Source organism: Sodiomyces alkalinus (genome assembly GCF_003711515.1).
Source record: "Sodiomyces alkalinus F11 unplaced genomic scaffold SODALscaffold_1, whole genome shotgun sequence".
Classification (NCBI taxonomy): domain Eukaryota; kingdom Fungi; phylum Ascomycota; class Sordariomycetes; order Glomerellales; family Plectosphaerellaceae; genus Sodiomyces; species Sodiomyces alkalinus.
Genome location: NW_021167079.1, coordinates 3,981,523 through 4,006,725, shown reverse-complemented (window position 1 = coordinate 4,006,725; position 25,203 = coordinate 3,981,523). Strand labels below are relative to the sequence as shown.

General features: G+C 41.3%; 1 protein-coding gene across 1 annotated transcript; it reads left to right on the top strand.

Moving 5' to 3' along the window:
• Positions 1–15,637: 15,637 nt before the first annotated feature.
• Positions 15,638–25,158, top strand: SODALDRAFT_354914 (hypothetical protein; the record flags this gene model as incomplete). The annotated part of the gene is made up of 4 exons (XM_028613766.1): positions 15,638–15,660; positions 24,353–24,387; positions 24,900–25,029; positions 25,116–25,158. The coding sequence occupies 4 exons, from the start codon at positions 15,638–15,640 to the stop codon at positions 25,156–25,158; spliced, it is 231 nt and encodes a 76-aa protein (XP_028470537.1).
• Between the last annotated feature and the right edge of the window lie 45 nt (positions 25,159–25,203).

The window sequence follows — 25,203 nt, the reverse complement described above, 5'->3', positions numbered from 1 at the left end:
TCCGGCGGAAAATAGAATAGCCTTTTCTTTACGCCGGCCTTATTACCCTTTAATAGCGCGGATAAGGGTATTATAACCTTTAAGTACCCCTTAATAAATCTCCTATAGAAATTCGCGAATCCTAAGAAGACTTATATATCCCTAAAAGATTCTAGCGCTGGCTAGTCGGCTACCGCTTATACCCTTTCTGGGTTTATCGTAATACCCTTACGGCTTACTATAAACCCTAAAAAGTCTACTCGGTCCCTATAAAATTCGTATTTTAATAGTTTAGTATATAGTTAGTAACGCTATAACCTTCCGAGGACCTATTATAGGTGCTTTATATATTCCTCCTTAGTACGGGAGTAAATTAGGATATCGTTAAGGTATACGATATAGTAGATATTAAGTAAACCAGCGAGTACTTAGTAAATATACGCCTAAAATATCGCGGGCGCGTTTATTAACCCGAATAGTATAATTATATACTTAAAGTATTTATACCGTATTCTAAATATAGTTTTCTAGTAGTCCTCTTTTTTAATCCGGATCCTATAATAGGCGTCTTGGATATTAATCTTTAAAAAGTATTAGGCGCCCGAGAGGCGTTCTAGTAGTTCCCTGATTAGTGGGAGTAGGTACCGGTTTTTAATCGTGACGGCGTTTAGCCTATAATAGTTAATATATAGACGGAGGCTATTATCCTTTTTCGGCACGAATAGGATTAATAACCCCGTTAGGCTAATCGATTTCTAAATACGACTACTTATAATACCTTCGGCGATATACTGTTTTAGCTCCTCGAGCTATATAGACGATAGCGGGTATAAGGGCCTAAACGGAGGCTCCTTCCCCTTTTATAGGTTAATAGAATATTCTATATCCTTTAATAGAGGTAGTTCCTTCGCTGTTTCTTCCGAAAATATATCTTCGAATTATCGTAGACTAGAAGGTAAACGCACGCCTTTAGGCCGTGGTTTATTATCGTCTACTAACGGAATCGTTATATTCGGGGTACTATCCGTGATAGCGGTGGCTATAGTAATATATATAACGTACGCCTTCGCCCTTTACTTTATTACCTCTTAGGCCTAGGCCTCGGGTTCCGTGATACAAAGCGATCTAAAGCCGAATATTCGGCTAGCCGTATCGATTAGGATACTCTCTTAACCTATACTATTATTCGATAATAATAAGTGACCTAACCCCTTTAGCCGGTCCGTGTAAATAAATACTCTTTTTAAGAGTTAGGGCCTCCTCTTAGAATTTACTACATAGAAAGCTAAGCCGTATACTCCGCGATTACTCGCCGCTTAGCTATCGAAGCTTTTTAGAGCCGGGGCCTAAATTCTATCTAACGGCTATAACTTTAACCATTTTACTAGCGTCGGGCTAATAATATCGACTTATATACCCGTATTAAGGTTAACGCTAAGCTTAAGCTCGCGCCCTTCTTAGATAATATACGTTACTCCTCGCGCGACTTTACTAACCGGGACCTATTTCGGGGCTTTTACGGATATAGTGCTTACCCCCTATACTACGCCGATCCGTTTCCCGGGCTATTAGGGATCTCGGTAATCCGTATATCGTTATTAAGGGCTAAATTTCCCTAGGCTTAAATATTACTTATATTAGCGCTTTTCTTTACTAAGCCCTTACCGCCGTTTTTATAGTCTTTACTATAGTAGTTCTTAGACCGGTATCCCTTTTTACTATAGTTATAGTACTCCCTATTAAAGGGTTTATCTAACTTAGAGGTCTTTTAGGCGCTAGGCGTGGTTATCGACGATAAAGATTTCGTTATTTATTACTACCCCTTTAAGGTGCCTTCCGACTATGTAGCGGACGGATACTATCCCCTTTATAACGGGTTATCCTTCTAATAGTAAGAGTAAGACCTTTTCCGGCTATCGGACTTATTATTCGGGGAGTATATCTCCTAAAATAACTACGCCTCCTATATTACTGTACGAGCCTTTTTAAGCTTAACCCGTTATTCGCGAAGCTTATCGCGGAACCGTGCGGGTAATCGTTAAAAATAGTTATACGCACGCTTTTCGCTATTATACGTCTTTTACCCTAATAGGCGATAATAATTATCCTATTATTCGAATAACTTTATCGGCGTTATATCGCCGATAATACGTAACTTATATAGCTCCTCCCGGTAATAGAAGTACTATAAGTCGCGGGATAGGTATTCTCGCCGAACGAACGCCTTAGAATCGTCCTATATAGGCGATAAGAGTTTCCATTCGTGGCTCCGCTATAATATTTAATAGGAGCGTTCTAGCTTAGTTAAAGCCTATTTAATTAGCTAAAGCACGGGGGCCTTTACCAGAAAACGGTTCCCGGCCTTAACCGCGGATACTTAGTCGTTAATCTTAGTAACGGTCGTGTTCTCTCCTAGCATTTTATAGTTATAAACCGGTGGCTTCTTATATTCGCGCTTTATCGCCGTAAGCCTTTATAGGATAGCTTCGTTCTACCTTTATATCTACTAGTTAAACTTTTACTACTACTATACCTAACGCGCTAGTAGGGCGAATAGGTTCTTAGTGGTTATCGGGGACGGTTCCCCTATATAGTTAGAAGACGCGTAGCTCGCCGACTATTCGGCGCTTTTTACTCGTTCGATATTAAGTCTCCGTGGACGATTATCCACGGATAATATCCGCGTTCGCACCGAACTAAGAGATAACGACGAGGCCGTATCGTTATTATTATTCTATTAGTCCTAACGCTTTTCGATGCCTTAAATAGGGCTTTTTTTATTATACGCCCGTATCCGCCCGCTCGGCGTCGGTAGTGCTTCGTAAAGTCCGCTGTAGTAGTATCTTTAGCCCGGTAACCTTATAGGTATAGAAGTTAAAGAATTTATTAAGGAATAGGCTATAATACTAGGGAAAAGATATACCGTAACGGATAATACTATTCGGACTTAATAGTTATATATTATCAAGACTTTAACTTAAGGAGGAAAAGGGGACTTTTCCCCCTCTACGCTAATATAGTAATTTTATCTCGCTGAGTGCTTAGCGATCCGAGCGTATCCCCGATTATATATAGTGCTAATCCACCGTGCCATTTAGTTCCTTATAGTTACTTAAAAACGACTTATAAATAATAAGCCTCGGTCTAATATAATACTATTAGGCAGGCCGAAAGTGCGGAAGACGTGATACTATAAAGACTTAGTAAGTCCTTCTGCTATAAGGCCATTACTTATAGGAATATAAATCGAGTACTTTATTAGACGGTATATTACTATAAAGATAGTATCCTTTTTCCTATCTATAATCGCGCTATAAACCGGCGGTAAACCAGTAATAAAGTTAATAGATATCTCTATAAAGGGGCGTTAGGTCATTAGGAGACTTGCTAGCTCGCTGTATAGCTTATAATACCGTGGCTTAGTTTATTAATACACGCCGTAGGTAGGTATAGACTAACGTATATCCCGTAAGAGATAGTCCTAAAAGTAAAAATCCAAAATCCTCTTAATAGTTCTTATAACCCTATAATACCCTACGCTAGGTCTATTATAGAAACACTATAGAACCTTCTAACGGAAGCTAGAGTGGTCTAGTATAAAATCACGATTCTTAAAACGAAGGATATTACTACTCCTAGATTATTATCCGTATATAGTATTATCGTTATAGGCTTCTCGCTAACGGGTATAAAAAGGGTTATCCGCTTACGCCTGTACTACCTTTTCTAGTAGGGTAAGGGAATTCAGAGCAGGAAAATCAGGGTTAGACTCGGGGGTAGTGCGAGAACCACGCTAGTTTCTGATAGGGCCTAAAATAAAACGCCTTAAAAGGGACTCTAAGATAAAGTTATCCGCTTACGTCTTAACTATCTTTTTCGGTAAGATAGGAGGAGCGGGAATAGCGCGGGTACTATACTAGGTCCTATATAGGCCTAAGGTAGAACGCTTCGAAGAGGACTCTGGAAAAAGGTTATCCGCTTATATCTTAACTACCTTCGATAAGGTAGGAGGAGCGGGAAAAACAGAATAGGGACTCTTACCAGAACCACGCTAGTTCCCGATATAGCCTAAAATAGAACGCCTCGTAAAGGACTCTAAAAAAGGATTATCCGCCTATACCTTTACTACCTTTTCCGGTAAGATAGGAGAAGCGGGTTCTAGAATAAGGTTATCCGCTTACGTCTTAACTACCTTCGGTAAGATAGGAGGAGCGGGAAAATTATAACCGGGGCTATTATAGGAACTACCTTAGTTTATAATATACTCTATAAAACGCTTAGAAAAAGACTCTACCACTTTAGCCCGGTTAATAACCAGGGCGCGCTTATAGGGCGTATATTAGGGCTTCCTTAATAACCTATCCGCGGGATTTATTATTCCCGGGCGGTACTAAATCTTAAAATTAAACGGGGCGAGCTCTTTAAGCTACCTTATATACTAGCTTCAAGCTTCGGCTTATCTAGTAGATAACGATAGTTTAGATAGTTTATTAGGACGATTATAGGACTTTGACTATAGGTAACATAGTAATACTATATACGGAAAGACTCGATAATAGCTATAAGCTTAGAATCGGGCGTGCTATAATGAAGCTTAGCGCCGCGGAGCTTACGCAATATAAATACGATAGGTTTTTATAAGCTATCCTTAAGTTAACTAATAACGGCGCTAATAGTAAAAGCGGAAGTATCTGGCTTAATACGTATTAGTAGAGTAGGGTTAAGATACCATAGGACCGGTGCCTTCTAAAATAATAGCTTTATTTCCTTAAACGCGGCTTAGGTCTACGGGGAAAGTATAAGGACCCTTATATACCCCCCTTTTAAATAATCTGTAAAAGGGGCGGCTACCTTAGAGTAATTCTTAATAAAACGCCTGTAAAACCCCGTAAAGCCTAGGAAGAACTATATCTTCTTAATACTATTAGGAAGCTCCTAGTCGCGGATAGCCTTAATGCGGGATAGGTCTATACGTACCCTATCTAGGCTATAGATAAACCCGAGGAATTCCACTGTTAGGTGCCCCTGCCTAGGAGATAGAGGCCGGGTACACGACGGGACCACGACGGGTTCCCGTATAGACAAGACCGGGCGCCCGGTTTAACGTGGCCACGGCCGCCCTAGGCCGATACTACTATATAGGGCCGTGGCCTAGGCTTAGGCGTAGATATCCGTTTACGATATCCGTTTAATTACCCTAGCGTTAGCCTAGGAGTATATAGTGCTTATATAATACCCCCTCCTTAGTGTGGAGAGGGTAGCGATTATTCTGATTCTTTAGGACCACCTACGTTCGGACCGGCCGTGACCACTACTTAATCCACGCCTGCTCCCTTTTAGACCCTCTCGCTACTACCTTCTCACTCCTTATAACTACCTATTTAATATCCACGTCTTTAGTCTTAAACTTATACTTATCGGGGTTAGTATATAGGGACTACTGCCTAAGCTTGGTAAGGACCTCGCGGACGTGTACACGGTAGGTGGCTAGGTCTTTACTATAGATAAGAATATCATCTAGATAGACTATATAGATAGTATCGATAAGACCTATTAGTGCCTGATTAATGTAGCGCTAGAAGCTTGCGGGGGTATTTGTAAGACCGAATAGTATTACAAGATACTTATAGTGACCGTATTTTATCCAGAACGCCGTTTTCCACTTATCGCCTTCCCGGATCGGTAACCGATAGTATACATCCTTAAGATCTAGCTTAGTATAGTACTACGCCGATAATAGTCGGTCTAAAATCTTATGGATAAGGGGTAGTAGGGTACGGTCCTTAACTATCACCTTATTTAATCCTTTATAGTTAATATAAAGACGTAGCTTACCACCCTTCTTAGGGATAAATAGAATAGGGGCGCCGGCCGGGCTAGTGGACGATCTAATCTATCCCTTCACGACGGCGTCTTATAGGTATTAATATAGCACTTCTAATTCCTAAACGGCGAGGGGATAAATAAGACTATAGGGAGGCTTCTTCCCTTCCTCGATCTTAATAGCGTGGTCCTACTACTAGTACGTCGGCAGCCGCCCGGTATTATCGATATTAAAGACGTTAGCGAAATCTTAATACTATTCTAGTAGTATAGGGGTAGCTACTAAGTCCCCGTTTAGGCTAGGGTAGGCCCCGTCTTCTAAGAATTTATCTTTATATCCTACTAAAGGGTTTTCTGCTAGGCTAATATAGCCGATATATAGACCCCGCGTAGAACCTATATAGGGTAAAGTAAGGATAAATTTAGCTTATCTAACTATCTTATATAGCTTTCTTAAGGATATAACCACACTAAGCTCCGCGTACGATAAGGGATAGGTCTACGTACTACAATACTAATTAATATTAGGGTTAACAGCTATAAGCCACGGTCTTCCTAGGATTATACGGGCGCCCTAGGAATTAAGCTATATAACGTGGAACTCGGCGCGCTATACTCTCTTCCGACCCTAGTAGTTAGTAGTGGTGATAATCCTATAGAGGAACCTAAGGGTTTTTTTCGTTTATCCTTCTATAATCCAGGATACTAGGACCGGGGGCCCCTCGGGAACCTAACCAGGTCCTAGAAAGGACCGATCTAAGACGTTAATATCGGCGCCTCCGTTAAGGAGAGCCGACGTCTACACTTATTCCCTACCTTAGCGAAGGGATATATATATCTTTACTAGTATAGTAGTAAGGGTAGTCCGAAGCGGGTATAGTTCTTAGGGCACCTCGCCTATCATACGGCTAACCGTGTAATAAGATATAGATACCGGTTATTACGGGCAGTGACCCGCGGAATAGTCCCCGGCAGTGGCCGGGACTAAGAAGCACGGACCTCTTACCGAGGCCCGTGCGATTCTATATATACTTAGCCGCCTATACACCGCGTAGACTTTTCCTTTCCTCCTTTCCTCCCTTGATTCGAATAATCTATATTTTCGGCCTTAATATATAAATAACTTTTAATACGCCGTTATATATTCGAACTTATAAGATTATAAGCTTTAACGCTTATATAGAAGGAGGTCCCGGCCACTTCGCCCTAAGCCTACTAAGGGGCTAAGGGCAGGTCGCGGAGACCTTATATAATAAGATAGATAAACGCGTGTTATAATGCGTATAAGAAGCGGTAAGGATATATATTGCCCCTATTCATAATATAATTGCTAGCCTATAAGCAGCCTTTAAAAGGTCTTAACTTAACCCGTACCTCGCGTCTACTACGCACCTAACGCTTACCCTAGTCGTTACGCCCTTGCCCTTACCTAGGCCCTTAGAGGCAGAGGCTACTATACCTATCCCGCTACCGCCGCCGGCACCTATACTCTTGTACCGGGCATAATAAGTCGCTATTCCCGTAAAGTTTAGTAGGAAACGCACGGAATATACCGCCTAGTCCTAGGCTATACGACTAAAACTTAACCTCGATAGCCCGCTATTTCGTAGTAATAAAGAGGCGTGGTATTTAATTAACGCGTGCTTAGACACCTAGCCTTAGTAGGTAGTTAATATCTTTTTCGGTAACGGAGGCACGAATAGTAAATTTAACCTAGAGGAATTTATAGCTTACCTCGACCGTATGTATAAGGACCGTAACGAATAAGGTCGCGCTACTAATACCCTTAAAGCGATAAAGTAAAAACCCGACTAGCCGTTCGCGCGCTTCCTCCCGACCTTTAAAAGGAACCTAGCATAAGCAGGAGGCTGTAACTAGGTAAACCATATTAAGATATCGTTCCTTAATAGCACCCTAAATAATAGGCTATATAATAGCCTAGTAGTAGCCGACCTCCCCGATACCTATACTAAGTAGGTCGATAAAGTATAGACGATCGCGTGGAGATAAAAGGGTATTAGTAAGTTATACCGACCGATTCCTATTACCCGTAAACCGGCTAAGAACGCTGATAACGATATCGTTATAGGTAGAGTTAATAAGGTCGGCGAGTTTAAGGTAACCTAATAAAAACCTAACTATTACGCGAATATCACGTATTAGAACTACTAGAAAAAAGGCTATATCTAACAGCACTATAAGAGTAAGAAGGATACAATGGCCCGAATATCCCCTTAAGAGGAGGAACCTAAAGATATTCCCGAAAATACCGAAGACTCGGAAAAAGAGTAGCTCTAGTACGAAATCGGGTACCGGAGCCGATAGCGTAAAAGTAATATAAGTAAAAGGAGTTTAAACCGTTATTACGGAGCGAGTTAGTATTAATCTAAGTAAAAGTTAATAGTAATAGGTTAAGAAACACTCTTATAGATACGGGTTATAACTATTATACCGCTATAAATAAGAAGTGTACTCGAAAAGTACACTTACCGTTAGTCGATAAGAAGAAATAACTACTAAAAGGCTTCTCGGATAAGACTAAACCGGCTAGTAACGCCGGTATCGTAGTCTTTATACTAGATATATAAGGGTATACCGAGCGTGTTTTTATATACGTGGTGCTAGGTCTAGACTAGGATCTTTTCCTTAGGCTTTTATAGATAGAACATAATAACGTGGTTCTCTACGCTAAGAAATAAAGGCTCCGCTATAGAGTAGCCGATATCGATATCCGACTCTAGGGCGAAAAGGAGCTAAAGGCGGTATAAGAGATCCGTACCGTAGTATTAGTAATAGGGTCTATATTCGTAGGACTATATAGATAACTACGGTATTAAAGGGGAAAAAGATAGGAAGAGGGTTTACGGGCTATATCGTTAAAGGATATCGAAAAGGCCCTAAATATAAAGGAACTAGTAAACCCGCGAGAATATATTCCTAAGAACGTTATATAAGAGTTCCGCGACTTATTTACGCCTTTATACTCTATACGCCTACCCCTATACTAACCTAGCGCTAACTATAAGGTCTACTTATAGAAGGATAGTAGTGGTAACGAATAAGCCTTACTATAGGGCCCGCTCCATAATATATCACGTAAAGAGCTCCTTATATTACGGAAGCTAATAACGGATCTAATAGATAAGGGATTTATTCGTACGAGTAGCTTAATTACCGCCACGCCTATACTATTTATAAGGAAGCTAGGAGGCGGCCTCCGATTTTACTATAATTACCGCGCCCTAAATATAATTACTTAGCGAGATCGCTACTTACTCCTACTAATTATAGAGACCCTATATAACCTAGCTAAGGCGAAGTAGTTTACTAAATTAGATATTATCGCCGCCTTTTATAAGATACGGATAGCACCCGGGCATAAGTATAAGACCGTATTCCGTACTCGGTTTAGACTATTCGAGTAGCTAGTATACCCTTTTAGGTTAACCGGCACGCCTCTAATATTCTAGCGATATATTAACTTATCGTTATAGGAGTTCCTTAACGATTTTATCTCCGCGTATATAGATAACGCCTTAATCTACTTAGACGGATCTTATAAGGACTATAAGGAGAAAGTATAGCGAGTGCTTAGTGCCTTTATCGACGCTAGGCTAAACCTTAACCCGAAGAAGTACGAGTTTAGCGTTAAGACGGTTAAATACCTAGGGTTTATCGTTATAGCGGAAAAAGGGGTATCTTACGACCCCGAGAAACTTAGAGCTATTATAGAATAGGAAGCGCTAGTCTCCGCGACTAGAGTACGAAGTTTCCTAGGGTTCGTTAACTTCTATAGGATATTTATTCGCGACTTTATAGCTATTACAGCACTACTTACGGCCTTAACGAAGAAGAATACCCTGTTCTATTAGGGCCTCTTATAAGAAGTAGTATTTAAGGAATTAAAATAGAGGTTCTAGGACAAGCCTTACCTATAATAATAGTAACCCGGAAGGAAGACTTAGCTAGAAACGGATTCCTCGGGGTTCGCGCTAGGTAGTGCATTCCTATAGGAAGACGAATAAGGATATAGGTGCGTTATCGTATACTACTTATACTAACTTAACTCCGGTAAGTATAATTACCCGATTTACGATAAGGAGATACTAACGATTATAGACTACTTATAGGTTTAGAAAGCCGAGCTTATAAGTAACGGCCGGTTTTAGATTTACTCTAATTATAAAGCACTCGAATACTTTATAACTAAGAGGGCCTTAACAGAGTGCTAGAGTCGTTAAGTAGCTAAGCTTACTTAATACGACTTTATATTAGAGTATAAATAAAGGGCCGATAATATTATAGCCGATATACTCTTATATTAAAGGCAGGATATACCTAAGGATTCTTCTAATATCCGAGAGTAAAGGAGGTATATCTAAAAAATCCCCGATATAGCTATCTCCCCCCGGGTATACCTAATAAGAGTAATATTACCGGAGCTAACTATAATCTTTAAAGTAGACCTTAACCTATAGCGATTATAGGATAAAGCTAGAGTAACTGATAAGCGTTATTAAGGTGCCTTTACCGTAATAGTAGCGGGAGAGCGGAGCTTTTCCCCTAAGCTAAAGCTTAAAATATAGATCGCGGAGTATAGAATCGACTAAGGACGACTAATATTTCGTAATCGCCTATAAGTATTAGGGGATAGCGAAGACGGAGTAAGTTACCCGCTATAAGGCCGCCTTATATAAGCGATCCATAACTTAGTAGTCGGCGGATACCTAAGCAGTGATAATACTATTACCCTAATCGCCCGCTAATTCTTTTAGCCCGGTATAAATTAAGATATTAGAAGATTTTTACGAAAGTATAATATATACCGAGCTAGCTATATATAAAGGGGTACGAAAAGAGGATTACTACGCTTACTCCTAGTATTAAAGCGAATCTTCTATAATATCGCGATATATTTTATAATAGACCTACTACCTACCCGTAAGGGTAAGTATAAATACCTATAGGTAATTACTAACCGGCTCTTAAAATCGGTAATACTAAAAGCGATAGATACTATAGATACTAAAGCCTATACTAAACGGTTTTTACTATACTATTATAGGTTCTACGGAATACCGAAGTCTATCGTTAGCGATAAAGGGTTAAACTAGACTAGCCACTTTTAGAGATACTTTTATAAACTCGCGGGTATTAAATAGCGACTAAGTACCGTATACTACCCTTAAACGGATAAAGGTCCTGAACGTATTAACTAGGAGGTCTAAGCCTACTTACGAGTATATACCTATTATACCTAAGATAATTAGAATACGCTACTACCGGTAGCGTAGCTAGCTTTAAATAATAAGGTAAACTCGATAATCTAAATAAGCCTATTCTTCCTATAACACGGGTATTACGCGAACCCTCTATAAGTTAATAAGACTATACCGACCGATAAGCGCGAGGCTTCCGCGCAGGACTTACTAAGTCGCTTTAAGGAAGCTACCCAGTTCGTTTAAGCCGCGATAGCCACTATATAACTATACTAGGAGGAGTTAGTAAACCGTCGGCGCTACCCTGCCAAGAGGTTCGAAAAGGATAACTTATATAGCTAGATATCGGTAACTACTCTTCGCTACGGCCCTCGAAAAAACTTACTTAGCTTTACTATAAATATAAAGTCACGAAGGTCGTTAACTCCTATATCGTAGAACTAAACGTCCCCTTATAGATCTATAACAGTTTTTATATAGATGTTTTACGGCGAGCCGACTATAACCCCTTACTAGGGTAAGCGATAATAGACCCCTAACTACTACCTATCCGTGAAAGGCTAGATAGGGAGGAGGAATAAGTGGTAAAAGAAATCCTTTACGCCCGTACCTGAAGGTAAGGTTATAGTAGGGTCCACGAGGTACTAGTATAATAGGAGGGCTATATAGAACTAATATAGGAACGGCTTAAAAGCCTATAGGAGATATAAGCGCTGAACGAATTCGAGAAGAAGTATAGCCCGGTATAGTTAAATAATAGGCCTTTATCATAATACACGAAAAAGATACAGGCGGGAAAGAAGGCTAACCCGGCGACGAGGAGGATAGAAACTAAGAGCGAAGTTATATTAGGGGTATACCCCCACGCCACTTAACTTAAGAGTAGGAAAGACTAAGTAAAATACTAAAAAGCTACTAAAATAACCTAAATAATATAAATAACCTACTCCCCTATAATCTTACCCTCTTCTAGCTCCTCCTCTTATAAGGCTATACTATCCTTAGCGGCACCCACCTACGACTCCTCCTAAGGAGGAGCCGAGGCGAGTATAGCCTTAGGAATAGCCCCCGGATTATCACCCGCGGTAAAGAGGGTCACGGGCATATAATACTTATATACGCGGCGTATAGAGTAAAAGAGGTTATAAACCTCTTACGATATTATAGTAATATCGTTATTCTTATGCTCTAGTTTTTACGATACTTCCTTAAGCGTCTTATCTATACTATATATAGAGGTAGCGATATTATCGAGGGCTTATACTATACTTACCTAGAACTCGGTAATAGCGGATAGGGCGGTAGCGGGCGGCGGGGCGATAGCGGTAGGCGGCGCGTGTCGCACGTTAAATAGCACTTGGATGATTAACTTAGTAGAGCAGAAATCTCGTGTGTGTGTATTATGGTAAGTTACATCTATATAAGTCTCTTATGCCCTTAATTTAGGTGGTAAAGACTCTGTTATAGGTACTATGTTATTTGGATCCTATCCGGTCTTTTCCGGTATCCGCCCCTGTTATATCCTAGTACCTAAGGTCCAAAGCCCTTAGCCAGGGAGTAGATCCCCCCTGGATCCCCTATAGACCACGTCGTGGTCCTGCCTATACGATATACCCCCTTAGTTAAGGTGGGTCTTCCTAGGTTAACCAACTAATCAAAGGCTTCGGTTTAAACTAAACGCTCTTAGCTTTTCTATCGTAAAATTAATAGTTAAGGGAAAAGACGCCCTCGTAAAAAGGATCTAAATCTGCCCTATTTAACCGTTTAATTCAATTCTGTCTTAATTAGTTCCTCGATCCTAATTAGCCGGATCTACTTAATCGGATCTATATCTATCGGATCTACTACGCCCTCAGAGGCCTTCGTAGTCGCTACGGCCGTGGCTTTAGCGCGTTTAATCTCTTCGTGTAGCCGTTTAAACCACTCGATATAATCCTTTTAATCCGTTAAATTAAGCTATTACTATAATCTTTTAATTCCCGCCTCCGGTAATACCTTCGTTAAACCGTCCGCGATTATCTCCTTCGTGTTAACGTACGTAACCTTAAAGAGACCTTATTATACTGACTAGCGCGCCTACTAGTTATATATATCGACGTGCCATAGCCTTATCCGTAAGCGTTATGCCTTCTTATTAACGAGGTTAATAGTCTATTAATTATCGTAGTATAGGTATAGTTACTATTAGTCTAATCGAAGCTCTAAATCCCTTAATATCCGGCTAACGAATAACGTTTTTTTAGCGGCCTCTATAAAAGCGAGTAGTTCCAATTCTATTAACGATATCGTGACTATTAGTTACTTACCCGCCTTCTAGTTAACGGTACCGCCGAAGAGCTTTATCGTATATCCTTACGAACTCTTACGGTCTGGATTATCCCTAAAGGACGCGTCGCTTATAGTTAGGAAGAGCCTATCCCCGCTGAATTCTAGGTAATAGTATCTTATATAGTATAGTAATATTAGTATTTATTAAGCCCTTTTAAGATAGTTAGAGGAGGGATTAATATTATATTAGGATAGCTTTAAATAGGCGAACGCGATATCGGGTCTTATCACGATAGCGGTGTATAGGATAGAACCGATTATACCCTAGTACTAGCGGACCTCGGGAATCGACGCGCGGGTGCTATCGCGGAGTATTACCAGCTCTATCGATAATAGGACCTTTAATAGTTTTCGGCAGAGTATATCTATATAGTTTTTAACCGTAATGTTCTCTACGTAGGAGGATTATAATAGCTATAGCCTATAAGTAGCTCTATCTCTTAGGACCTTAATTCCTAGAAACTAGCGGATTTCTTCGCATCCTAATAACTTATAGCTTCGCTTAAGGGCGGCCTTAAAATTATTAGCGTTAGTCTTATAGTCTTTATAGTATATAAATCCGATATCGTCGATGTAGAAGAATAGAATTAAACCGTCACGGATTATAATATAGGGGTTATTAGGTATAGCCGTGAATCCTATTCTCTATAGCGTGCCGCTAAATTCCTCTTACTATAGTAGTGGCAATACCCTTAAGCCGAAAAGGGCTTTCTGTAATAGTAGTACCTTACCTAGCACTTTATAGCCTTACAGTATCTTTATAAATACCTCTCCTTTAAGGCTAGCTTTAATAAATGTGTTAATAGCGTCGAACTATCTTATCTCTAGTGCTACGCCACATATGCTAGCCTGCCAGTACGTGGAGACGGCACGGAGTGCCACAGTTTATTTCTAGCTTAGTCAGATAGGTAGCTTAGTCAGGAGACTGCTGAGGTATATCTATTATACCTCTGCAGGCAAGCTCGTATCCTGGCAAAGTAGGGTTGAAAAATAATCATTAGCGAGATAGAGGTGTTGATGTTAGCGTATATGATTCCTATATGGGTGGTGCAGGGGCGGGCTAGAGAAACTAGGGAAGTGTGACTGTTTAAGGGGCAGTTTATCGACTGAATAGTGGCCTTCGATTAGTTAGGTTCAAAACGAGGGCTATCCGACCGGCTAATATCTAACGCCTGTGTCTCTGGACGCCCTGCGGGTTAATGGGTTAATCTAGCTAAGGGTTAAGGCTATTCTGGCGAGAGTGGGCACGGCTTATTAGCTGGCTGCGGTAGATATTAAGTCTGCGAAGCACTATACGAAGCGTTACCTTAGCTGCCTAGTTATCGGTTACCTAAGTGGAAGGAAAAGCTGGGTTGGGATCCGTGGAGTTACGGTTCCTCCTATTAGTTCTTATAGGTTATAACGTCTATCGTTATTATTCTACGAGTACCCGTTTCTGTAGGAGTAAGGCTTCCTGCTCGATAATAGCGATGGCTCCCGGTAGTAGATTCTGTGCCTAAGTCTAGAGTGGGTTAGTCTTAATAAAATTATAGACTTAAAAATCTCCTTTTCTGCTATGGATAATAGTTCTATCTAGGAAAGGGCAATAACGTGGAAAGAAAAGATAGTCCAGTAAAACTACAAGACTATAGTAGTCGTGTCCGGTGGGAATAAAACTTAAAAACTAATAGAAGTGGCGCTTACACGTAGGAAACTGCTAGCGAGGAAGGTATAAGTTAATTCGATAACGTTAACGAAAAGAGGGGTAATAAGCGGTAGTCGAAAAGTGCGAAGACGGTGAGAGTGCGAAAAATCCGTGGTCTGCGTAGGAAAAAACGTTCTAAAGGGCGTTATTAGTCGAGACGAATAACGGGTTTATAGTTAGGTGTAAGATAGAGAAGGGAAAAGACGCTAGAGGAAGAAAACTACGGAACGCTGGAGAGAAACTATAGGACTTAGCTATCTCGGCGTACTACCGGGTTATATTATATTAATTAGAGGCTCCGCTAGGGTTAACGGATATAACCGATTATCGAGTTTGCTAATAGGAGGCGTTCGCGTTTCAGGAATTAGCAGATTAAATAAAAGACAATAGGGTATGGTATAGCGATGATCGGAAGTAAATAGTTGCTACTATTTATTAGGCCGTAACTACGGCTATAGCGCGAAGCGTGTTAAGAAGATATAAGAACTGAAGATAGATTTAAGGAGAGGTCGTAAGCTCTACGAGCTTACCTGCAGAGGTATAATAGATATACCTTAGCAGTCTCCTGACTAAGCTACCTATCTGACTAAGCTAGAAACAAACTATGGCACTCCGTACCGTCTCCATGTACGAGCAGGCTAGCATATATGGCGTAGTATCTAGGTTAAATTAGGCGGCGATCGCTATTAGTATACGGAAAGACCGCGAGGCTAGTATTACGGCGTAATTGTCTTTAGTCTTTAACCGTTTTTATTAATCCCCTTAGACTATAAGGCGTGCCTTACACTTATGGACGGTGACCTCCTTATTAAATTTATAGGTATATACCCACCTATAAGCGAGGACCTATTACCTATTAGCCTAATTACTACCTACCTCCCGCTAATAGCCTATCTATTAGTACCCCTTAAGGTATTCCCCCTCAGCCTATAACCACCGCTCCCGTAATAGGTGGACGCGTATATCACGGTAGTGGTTTAGTAGAGGCGGGAGATCCTCACGGGTTATATACGATAGCGATAGTAGCTAGGAGGTATAAGGGGAATCTATAACACCGACGTTATCGTTAATAGCTTACTTCCTCGCGCGTATTGGGTTTTAAGTCCTTCTAGTATTAAAGAACGCCTTCTAGGCGTTATTATTCTGCACCTTCTCGGTCTTATAGATACTTACGATAGATAGGCGCGCGGGTAATAGGCGCGTAGCCGACAGGCACCCCCTAAGGGTATCCCCGGTTATCCGTTAGTGGTTATCGTGTTCTTCCACCTTAACGCCCCTAACTACCGCTAACGCTATAAGGAACGCGCGCGCGGGATCTTCCGGGGATATTAGAGGCGTGGGAAACGGTTTAAACCTCGTAGTAGTAAACCGTAAAGTATCCGTAATAAGAGCGGTGGCCTCTCCTATAATAATAGCGGTAGTATAGTCTTCTCCTATAGTAATAGTAATATCCGTAGTAATAGCAGTAATATAGTCTATAGTAATAGTAACAGCCTCTCCCGTAATAATAACGGTAGTGTTAGAGTTACGAGGTTCTAAATCTATAGCCTAGGTATTAGGCTATAGATATAGAACCTCGTTTATAGTAATAGTAATAGCCTTTCTCGTAGTAATAATAACGGCCTCGCCTTTATCCGTAGTAATAGCGGTAGCGTTAGAGTCTTCCGACTTAAGATCTAATACGTCTACGGCTATACCCCTTAATAGTCGCCTATTCGCGGTCTTATTAGATTAAGTAATACGGATAGATTATAGGCGTTCCCCGATTTCCTTAGCGGAAGCTATAGCTTATAGCATTTTAATCCTACCGTCGAATATCTTATCTTCGTTAAAGACTATATCTCTTATAGTAATAGTATCCGTTAGGTATAGTAGCTAAATACGGAAGCTATTTAAGGATTAGTATCCGATATAATAACCGATCTATACCTTCGGTTCTAGCCTTCATAGGCGGTTCCTTTTAACTTAGGTATCGCGCGTTTTCATAAAGGTTTTATAGCCGTAAGCTCGTAGGTATATAAGGTTAGGTTAACGGCCGCGTAGGTCTTTATATAGCGTTCGCTAGTCGTTAATATATTATAGCGTCCTATTATATAGATACACAGTAGTCTTAAAAATCTTAGGCTAGATAAATATAGACAGATTAGCTTTAATCCTTATAGCCCTCGCCCTTCTTTTAACTATACCTTTAATCCGTTCTATAACGCTGTTTTAATCCTATAAATATAGTGCCGACGGCTAGCCTTTTACCCCCTTAGCAGCGAGGAAAGTAACGACTTCTAGGTACTAAAATATCTCGGAATCGGCTTATAGGATACATAGCCGGATATCGAATTAGGTCTTAAGTAGGGTAAAAACGTCTTTTAACGCGTATAGGATAAAGTCTTAGTCTCTTTGTTATAGGTAGTAATCCTATATATAACCTATATATACGTCTATAACGAATATAATAGACTTATAGAGGTCGCCTACTAACGGCTCCGCCTCTTTTAAATCGTGAAAATTAATATCTAGGGCCTCTCCGGGCTTTAACGGGTAAAAGGATAGTATCCGCCGGATCTATATAGGTATTTACGATTACCTATACGCGTTATAGTCCGTTATATAAGGTCCCTTTATCTTTACCCCCTAAGTAGCGTTAATAATCTTCGCGAGAGTATCGGTACTGTAGTAGCCGAGGCGTTCGTGCCACTATTATACCGTAGTCTTCTACGGTTACCGCGGTTATTGTGATCTCCCCTACGGGTTATCGCGCGGGTGCCTTACTAAGACCGTAAACACGGTAGCGGCCGTGGCTTCCGCGCGCTCGATTATATACTAGCCGTGGATATCTAGTAGCTTATAGATAGGCCGGTTATCGGCGGAGCTAATAATAATATCGTTTACGGTATCCTAGCAGTAACCTTATAGGCATAGCTAGCGTTCCGAGATAATATTAGTAATAAATTCCTTATAGTATACGATATTATAGAGGCGTAATAGCCTCTTCGTGCCCGATAAGAATTATATACGTAGCTTAATATCTCCGTATCCGAGGATAAGAGCCTCGTGAGTATCTACCTAAAAGGATAAGAATAAAGTATCCGTGGGTAGTCTAATAGCTATAAAACGGCCTTAATTATTAAAGATATACATTAACAATCCTAAATCTAGGATCGCGTAGTATAATAGCGCTCTAGCTTAGTTAATAGAAAGGGATACCCCTTATTCTTATTATAATCTTAATAGTATCGTTATACGATAACGCGCTACCCCCTAGGTTAGGTAGGCTCCTAGTCCCGTCGCGGTAATGGATAAGTCTTTATAAACTATTATAGTAGTAAGCGTAGTATTATAGAGTTAATCTTCCTAGACTTCCTTTATCTTATTAGCGGTGGCAGCTACTACTTCCCGCCTCTTCTATATCGTGGTATCTACGCGGCTTTTAAAACTATAGTTACGTATCTTCTTTTCCGTAACCTTTATAATATCCTCGCGGTCACGCTAGGTATAAGGGCGTATATCCGGCCTTATATACTAATAGGCGGCGGTAGTATAGGGGTTCTTATATATCTCGTAAAGCCTCCTCGTTACGGGAGGGATAGCCTTTACAGACGTATCGCTATAAGAACGCTTCTTATTATCTTTGTTATTAGTAGTATCCTTAGTATCGGGGAGGTTCCTAAGGGTATTAAAGGTACCTCTCCCGACTCTAGGCTTTATAGTAGAGGATTATAGGCTCTTTATATTACTAAGAACCGCCCGTAAAGCCTTTACGAAGTCGTTAATCGTTAGCTCGTTTTCCGTAATGTTATTATAGTTCTTTATTAGGTAGTTATTACTCTATTCCTAGGCGATAGGTCTAATAGCTTTTAACGCGTCTTCCGCCTAATAATCCGCGCTTAATAGCTCTAAAACGCCTATATATTTATAGTGCATTATCGCTATTTTCTAGCTTACTACCTAGGCGTCTATATTCTTAGGTATAGCCTTTATAGGCGTGGTGTATTATCGGTATATAACCAGGGCTTCCTTACGGAGGTCTATAGGTATTAGTCCTATATACGCGTATAGGAGAGTAATCTAGGCCCGTAGGTTATTTACGGTATTATCCTATAGCTAGGCTAGGAGGCTACGTAACGTAGTATAGACGGTCCCTTCGATATAGGAGCGTACCTTATTAAACTCCTTCTACTACGCGTTATAGTCTGCCTTTTCTTCGCGGTATACGCGGCGATCTTATAGGTAACGCGTACGTCTTTTTTTAAAGAGGTCGTTAATAGATATAGGCGTCCTGGTTAGTAGTTCTTTCGTTACAGCTATAGCCTTCCGGCGGGCGGCCGTTTTCTTCTTACCGGCGGGTATAGCCGCCGTGGTAGCGGCGGCGTCCGCGATATCCTTATCGCCCTCTAGCATAATAGTAGAAAATAGAGTAGCCGTGACGGTAATAGCTATAGCCTCCTCCGTGTTAGGGTCTATGGCGAGGGCCTCGTATTTACAGATATTAGGTGGCGTAGGCTTAAAAAATAAGTAGGCCTTAGCCTCCTCGTCGCTTAGCTTTAGATTAAGATAGTTTTCCTAGTAGGAGGCAGATTTACCGCGCACGGCGCGCTCCTATATTACCTAATCCCTCTAGTTAACAAGGGTAGTAGCGGCCGCCTTCTATTCACCGTTAGATATATTAGAAGATATCTTTAATAGTTTATCGTTTATCGGTTAGTTAATTAATAAGTAGGTTAATTAACCTCTTAAATACTCTAATTAGGTCGATCGTAGTTATTTAAGAGTGCTTATATAAATATAATTACTTCTTTATAATAGAATAGGGGAAGCCTTATTAATATCTATCGTTTAGGCGTTATAAACGGGGCTTATAACCATCGCACGTTAAATAGCACGTAGATAATTAACTTACTAGAGCAGAAATCTCGTGTGTATATATTATATTAAGTTATATCTATATAAGTCTTTTATACCCTTAATTTAGGTAGTGAAGACTCTATTATGGGTACTATATTATTTGGATCCTATCCGGTCTTTTCCGGTATCCGCCCCTGTTATATCCTGATGCCCAAGGTCCGAAGCCCTTAGTTAGGGAGTGGATCCCCCCTGGATCCCCTATGGACCACGTCGTGGTCCTGCCTATGCAATAGCGCAGCGGCGTGAATAAGGATAAGGGCGGCGATAGGAGCGGGAGCGGCGATAAGGGCGATAGCGATAGTAAAAGCAGGGGATTATAAGGGACTAGCGATATTCTTACCTAACTTAGCCTAGCTAAGGGCGACTTAAAAGCGGCCGTAAGTATCTTAGAACTAGCGGCGATTCTATATAGAAGAATTAGTAAAAAGGCTATTAAGCGAAGAGTAGGGGTAAACTTATATCCTTATTATCGGTATCCGTATTTATAGAATAAGTAGTATCTTATAGGGTATTAGCGGTATTATAGGCGGCGGGTAGGAGCTATATTACCCGTTAATCGTAGTCACCCCATGTATAATAGGTATACTTACCTCTAAATACTTATAAGTACGGCACGAATACTCGTGATACTTAGCATCGGCCCTGGCTATATTAGGGCCCGACTAGTAGTAATACTCGATACTATATTCTTACTTATACTACCGGGTAACGTACTACGTATAGGGGGTGAGTCGGTAAGGGCTTAGCGGGTTCTTAGGGGTATATCTTTTCTTAACGGGGGGGGGGTTAGGGTTTACTTATTATTAGTTACGGCTAACCTTATAACCCGTAGTAATAAGGGCCGTGAACTTATATCGTTATTACTATCGCCCTCGTAAAGGCGATATACAGTCGGATATCTACTAACAGTTAGCCACGGCACTAAACCATAAGCGAGGGGAGTACTAACTTAGTATAATAAGGATATAGGCGGCTTAAAAGATAAGCTATTACTCGGCGATATTCGTTATACTACTACGGGACCTATAAGGTATCTTAGGGCTACTTATAGTATAGAAAAACTAATTTAAAAAAAAAAAGAGAAAAACTTACCTAAAAAGAAGCTGTAGAAGGGGAAGAAAATAGGGACAAACGAAGATTAGTAGGAGGTTTATTTTACTACCCTTCCTACGCTATTCGGGTAGAAGGAACGACCCCCGATTATATATTCGGTAGGCACGTCGTTTATAATAAGCACGTATACCGGCGAGGGGCTCGTAACAGTACCACGATATACGAACTCCTTTATACTATTTTAGCCTTAAAAGGATCTTAGCTATTATGGATTACCTCCCTTCGAAGGAGCCTTTAATAGAATCGAATAAAGGACGCTATTTTTAGATTATACGCGAGGAGGTTAGAGTAATACGAGGTTATAACCGTGCGATTATAATATGACCGCGACCTCGCCTCCGGCGGGGGGGGGGATATTACGGGTAGTGACCCGCGGAATAGTCCCCGGTAGTAGCCAGGACTAAGAAGCACGGACCTCCTAGTAAGGCCCGTACGATTCTATATATACTTAGCCGTCTATACACCGCGCAGACATTTCCTTTCCTCCTTTCCTCTCTTAGTTCGAATAATCTATATTTTCGGCCTTAATACGTAAACAACTTTTGATAAGCCGTTATACCGGTTAGGTATTCGGGTTACTATTACTCGAGCGTTACTCGAAATAGGGGCTAGGGTATATAATAGCGTAGTGCCCCTTTTAGCTATAGTTATAGTAAGTGATAGAATCAAGGTATAATGACGGTCTAGGGCGTATAGGGTGGCTAGGAGTAAAGGCTAGTATAGGCGTAGGGGTAGACGTAGGGGTAAATATAGGGATACTAGTAAAACCGTAGGTGGCCAGGGCGTAGGGGTTATAACTGTGGGCACGTAAGCGGAAACAACGTTATTAGGTAGCGGATTAAAAGTCTATCCGAGCGACGGCTAGGCTATCGGTAACAGTCAAGGCTTTAGCCCTATAATAGGCCGGGGCTAGATCCTAGTAGTCCTTAGGAACCCCTATAGATACTATATAGTCCCGAATAGGTAGAAGGACTCTTATTAGTACTATCTAAATCCTTTATTAGTCCAGGAGCTCGCCCGGTAATTCTGACTCTAGGGCTTTTTACCGTTATATAAACTTAGCATAGGACTCTCCCTCTTTTTAGGATAAGATAGACTCGCTCTAGATCTATACCGCTACCTCCCTTAAACGGGTATCGTTATCGTTAACCTAACAGGATAGCTAGGCCTATAGGGCGGCCTAGGTAACCCTATTAGAGTCGCTATAGTACTTATATCGTAGTTTAGCCTACTAGCGTTCCTTAAGGTGGTGGGGGAGGTATAATATAACGAAGTAGTTCTTTATAGTATCTATGGGAAAGGATTAAGAATCCACGTCGAACCGCTAGTTAGTCTCCTAGATAAACGTGCAATACTTAGCCTAGGATATACTATCCTATTTTAGAAGGGGAAAATTTAACTTAGCCTATATAGCGGATCCGTGTATAGAGGATATCGTGGATATATCGTGGGTATATTAGGATCTTATTAGGGTTACGATAATACGATATTAAGGCTTAGCTATATAGTGGTAGGTAGTAGTGCTGATTAGGTTAGGATTAGTAACGGCGGCGGCGATAGCGGTAGTATCCGCCTTAAGCTTAGCGAGATAAGCGAGCTTACGCATATAGTGGTTTTACGCCTATCTCCACTTCACGCGTTCGTCTAGTTATTTCTCCGTTAGCGTAGCTAGGTTAACGTTTATATATAGGGGCAGGTTAGGATTATATAGGGGTCCTATTATAGTTATAGCCTTAGGAGGAACGGGAATGGTAATAGGGGTAATAGTAGTAATAGAGGTAATCCTAGCGATAGGAGTAGGTATAGGGGTAAGAATAGGTGCCGGTGCGGTGGTAGAGGTAGGAGTAGTATTAGTTCCCGGCGTGACCCTGTTATCTTCCTTATTCGTAGGGTCGTAGGCGTCTTCTATAAAGGCGGTCTTACTATCGTGGAGCTACCGCTTAAACTAACTAGTAGCCTTATTAAAATCGAAGGTAGGATCGTTTATTTTATAATAGTTAGATATATTAGTGACTCTCCTTAACGGTCTTCGCGCCCTTAAGGGTAGAGCGATTAAAATATTGAATAGATAGTCGTAAAGAGTAAAAAGTGTAACGGCTTGTCAAAAGTTGTTTACGTATTGAGGCCGAAAATATAGATTATTCGAACTAAGGAGGGAAAGGAGGAAGGGAAAAGCCTGCGCGGTGTGTAGGCGGCTAAGTACGTGTGGAATCGCACGGACCTCGCTCGCTAGGGGGTCCGTGCTTCTTAGTCCCGGCCACTGCCGGGGATTATTCTGCGGGCTATAGCCCGTAATATACCCCCCCCCGCCGGAGGCGAGGTCGCGGTCGTGTCGTGGTCGCACAGTTATAACCTCGTATTACCCTGGCCTCCCTACGTAGAATCTGAAAATAGCTTCCTTTATTCGGCTCTATTAAAGGCTTTTTCGAAAGGAGGTAATCCGTAGTAGCTAAGATCCTTTCACGGCTAAAATAGCATAAAGGAGCTCTTATATAGCGGTGCTATCGCGGGCCCCTCGCCGGCGTGCGTGCTCGTTATAAACGATATACCTACCGAATATATAACCGGGGGTTATTCCTTCCACCTAAAGAGTGTAGGAAGAGTAATAAAATAAACCTCCCACTATTCCTCGTTTTTCCCTATTTCTTCCCCCTCTATAGCTTCCTTTTAGGTAAGTTTTTCGGTTTTCTTTTTTTAATTAATTTTTCCACGCTATAAGTAGCCCTAAGATACTTCGTAGGTCCCGTGGCAGTATAACTAACGTCGCTAAGTAATAGCTTATAACTTAAGCCGCCTATATCCTCGTTACCGTAAGTTAGCACTCCCCTTACTCGTGGTTTAGTGCCGTAGCTAACCGTTAGTAGATATTAGACTTCGCCTTACCTAGTAAGCGCCCTTATAAGGGTAGTAGTGATAACGATATAATTTTATAGCCCCTATTACTATAGTTATAAGGTCGGCCGTAACTAACGATAAGTAGACCCTAAAACCCCCCCCCGCTAAGAAAAGACGTGCCCCTAAAAACCCCCTAAGTCCCCGCCGACTCACCCCCTACGCGTAGTACGCTACCCGGTAATATAAATAAGAATATAGTATCGAGTATTACTATTAGTCGGGCCCTAGCGCGGCTAGGGCTAATGCTAAATACTATAAATACTTATACTGTACTTATAAGTATTCCAAGGTAGGTATACCGGTTATACGTATAGTAACCGTAACTAATAAGCGATATAGCTCTCGCCTATTACCTATAACGCCGTTAACGCCCTTGTTACGGCCAACGGGCCCAACATACACCAACACGAAGGATGCACTGGCATAAAACGTACTGGGACGATCGGCGTACCAGAATATGACCAGAAGATAACTCAGGAAAAGGAATCACGTGCTCTGGCACGTGATCGTATACTGGTATATCGACACTGAGCGTACGGTGTGCATCGGTTGGATGCTCACCACCATAAAGTGATCACTGGAGGAGTGATCACTAGGACTCAGTGACCACGCGAGGGACGCTCACCCGGGGCAAGTAAGCACCACCAATATATATACCAGAGTATTCTAGGTCTTGCTTCTACTAGAGAATAAGATATCGATTAATCTAAGTCTTCACCTGGACTATTAGTCTACGCTTGACTCTACCTTGTGAAGAAGACGCCTAAGTCTTTACGACGTAACTACGACCAGACACTACGAACGATAGTTACTACTCTTTAGTTAACATCCTCTTCTTATTTTAAACTAAAACCTCGACGCCAGTCCCCTATCGTCCGCTATACTATAGAGGACCGGAAGCCGTCGTAATATTTTAATCGATCCTGTTCGGTAAGCTGACCTTGACAGCTAATAAGCAGTACGCCCGGAACAGAAGCTACTTCGCATCAGGAAGAAGAAGTCACTTCATCTGAAGAAGAATCATCGTCTAAAGAATCCAGTTCCTCCGACGAAGAAGAAGGACCAGAATAACCTCAACAAGACGACGAAGTAGCCAATAACCACTCTTCCAATATATCGAACAATAACCGTACCACGAACGCTACGAGCACTACGACGCCTACCACTACCACTAGAGGAAGCAACGACCTTCAGCAGATTCGCGACATAATCACTTAGCTTCAGGGGGAGAATACGACCCTAAGAGCTTAGCTGAACTATCCT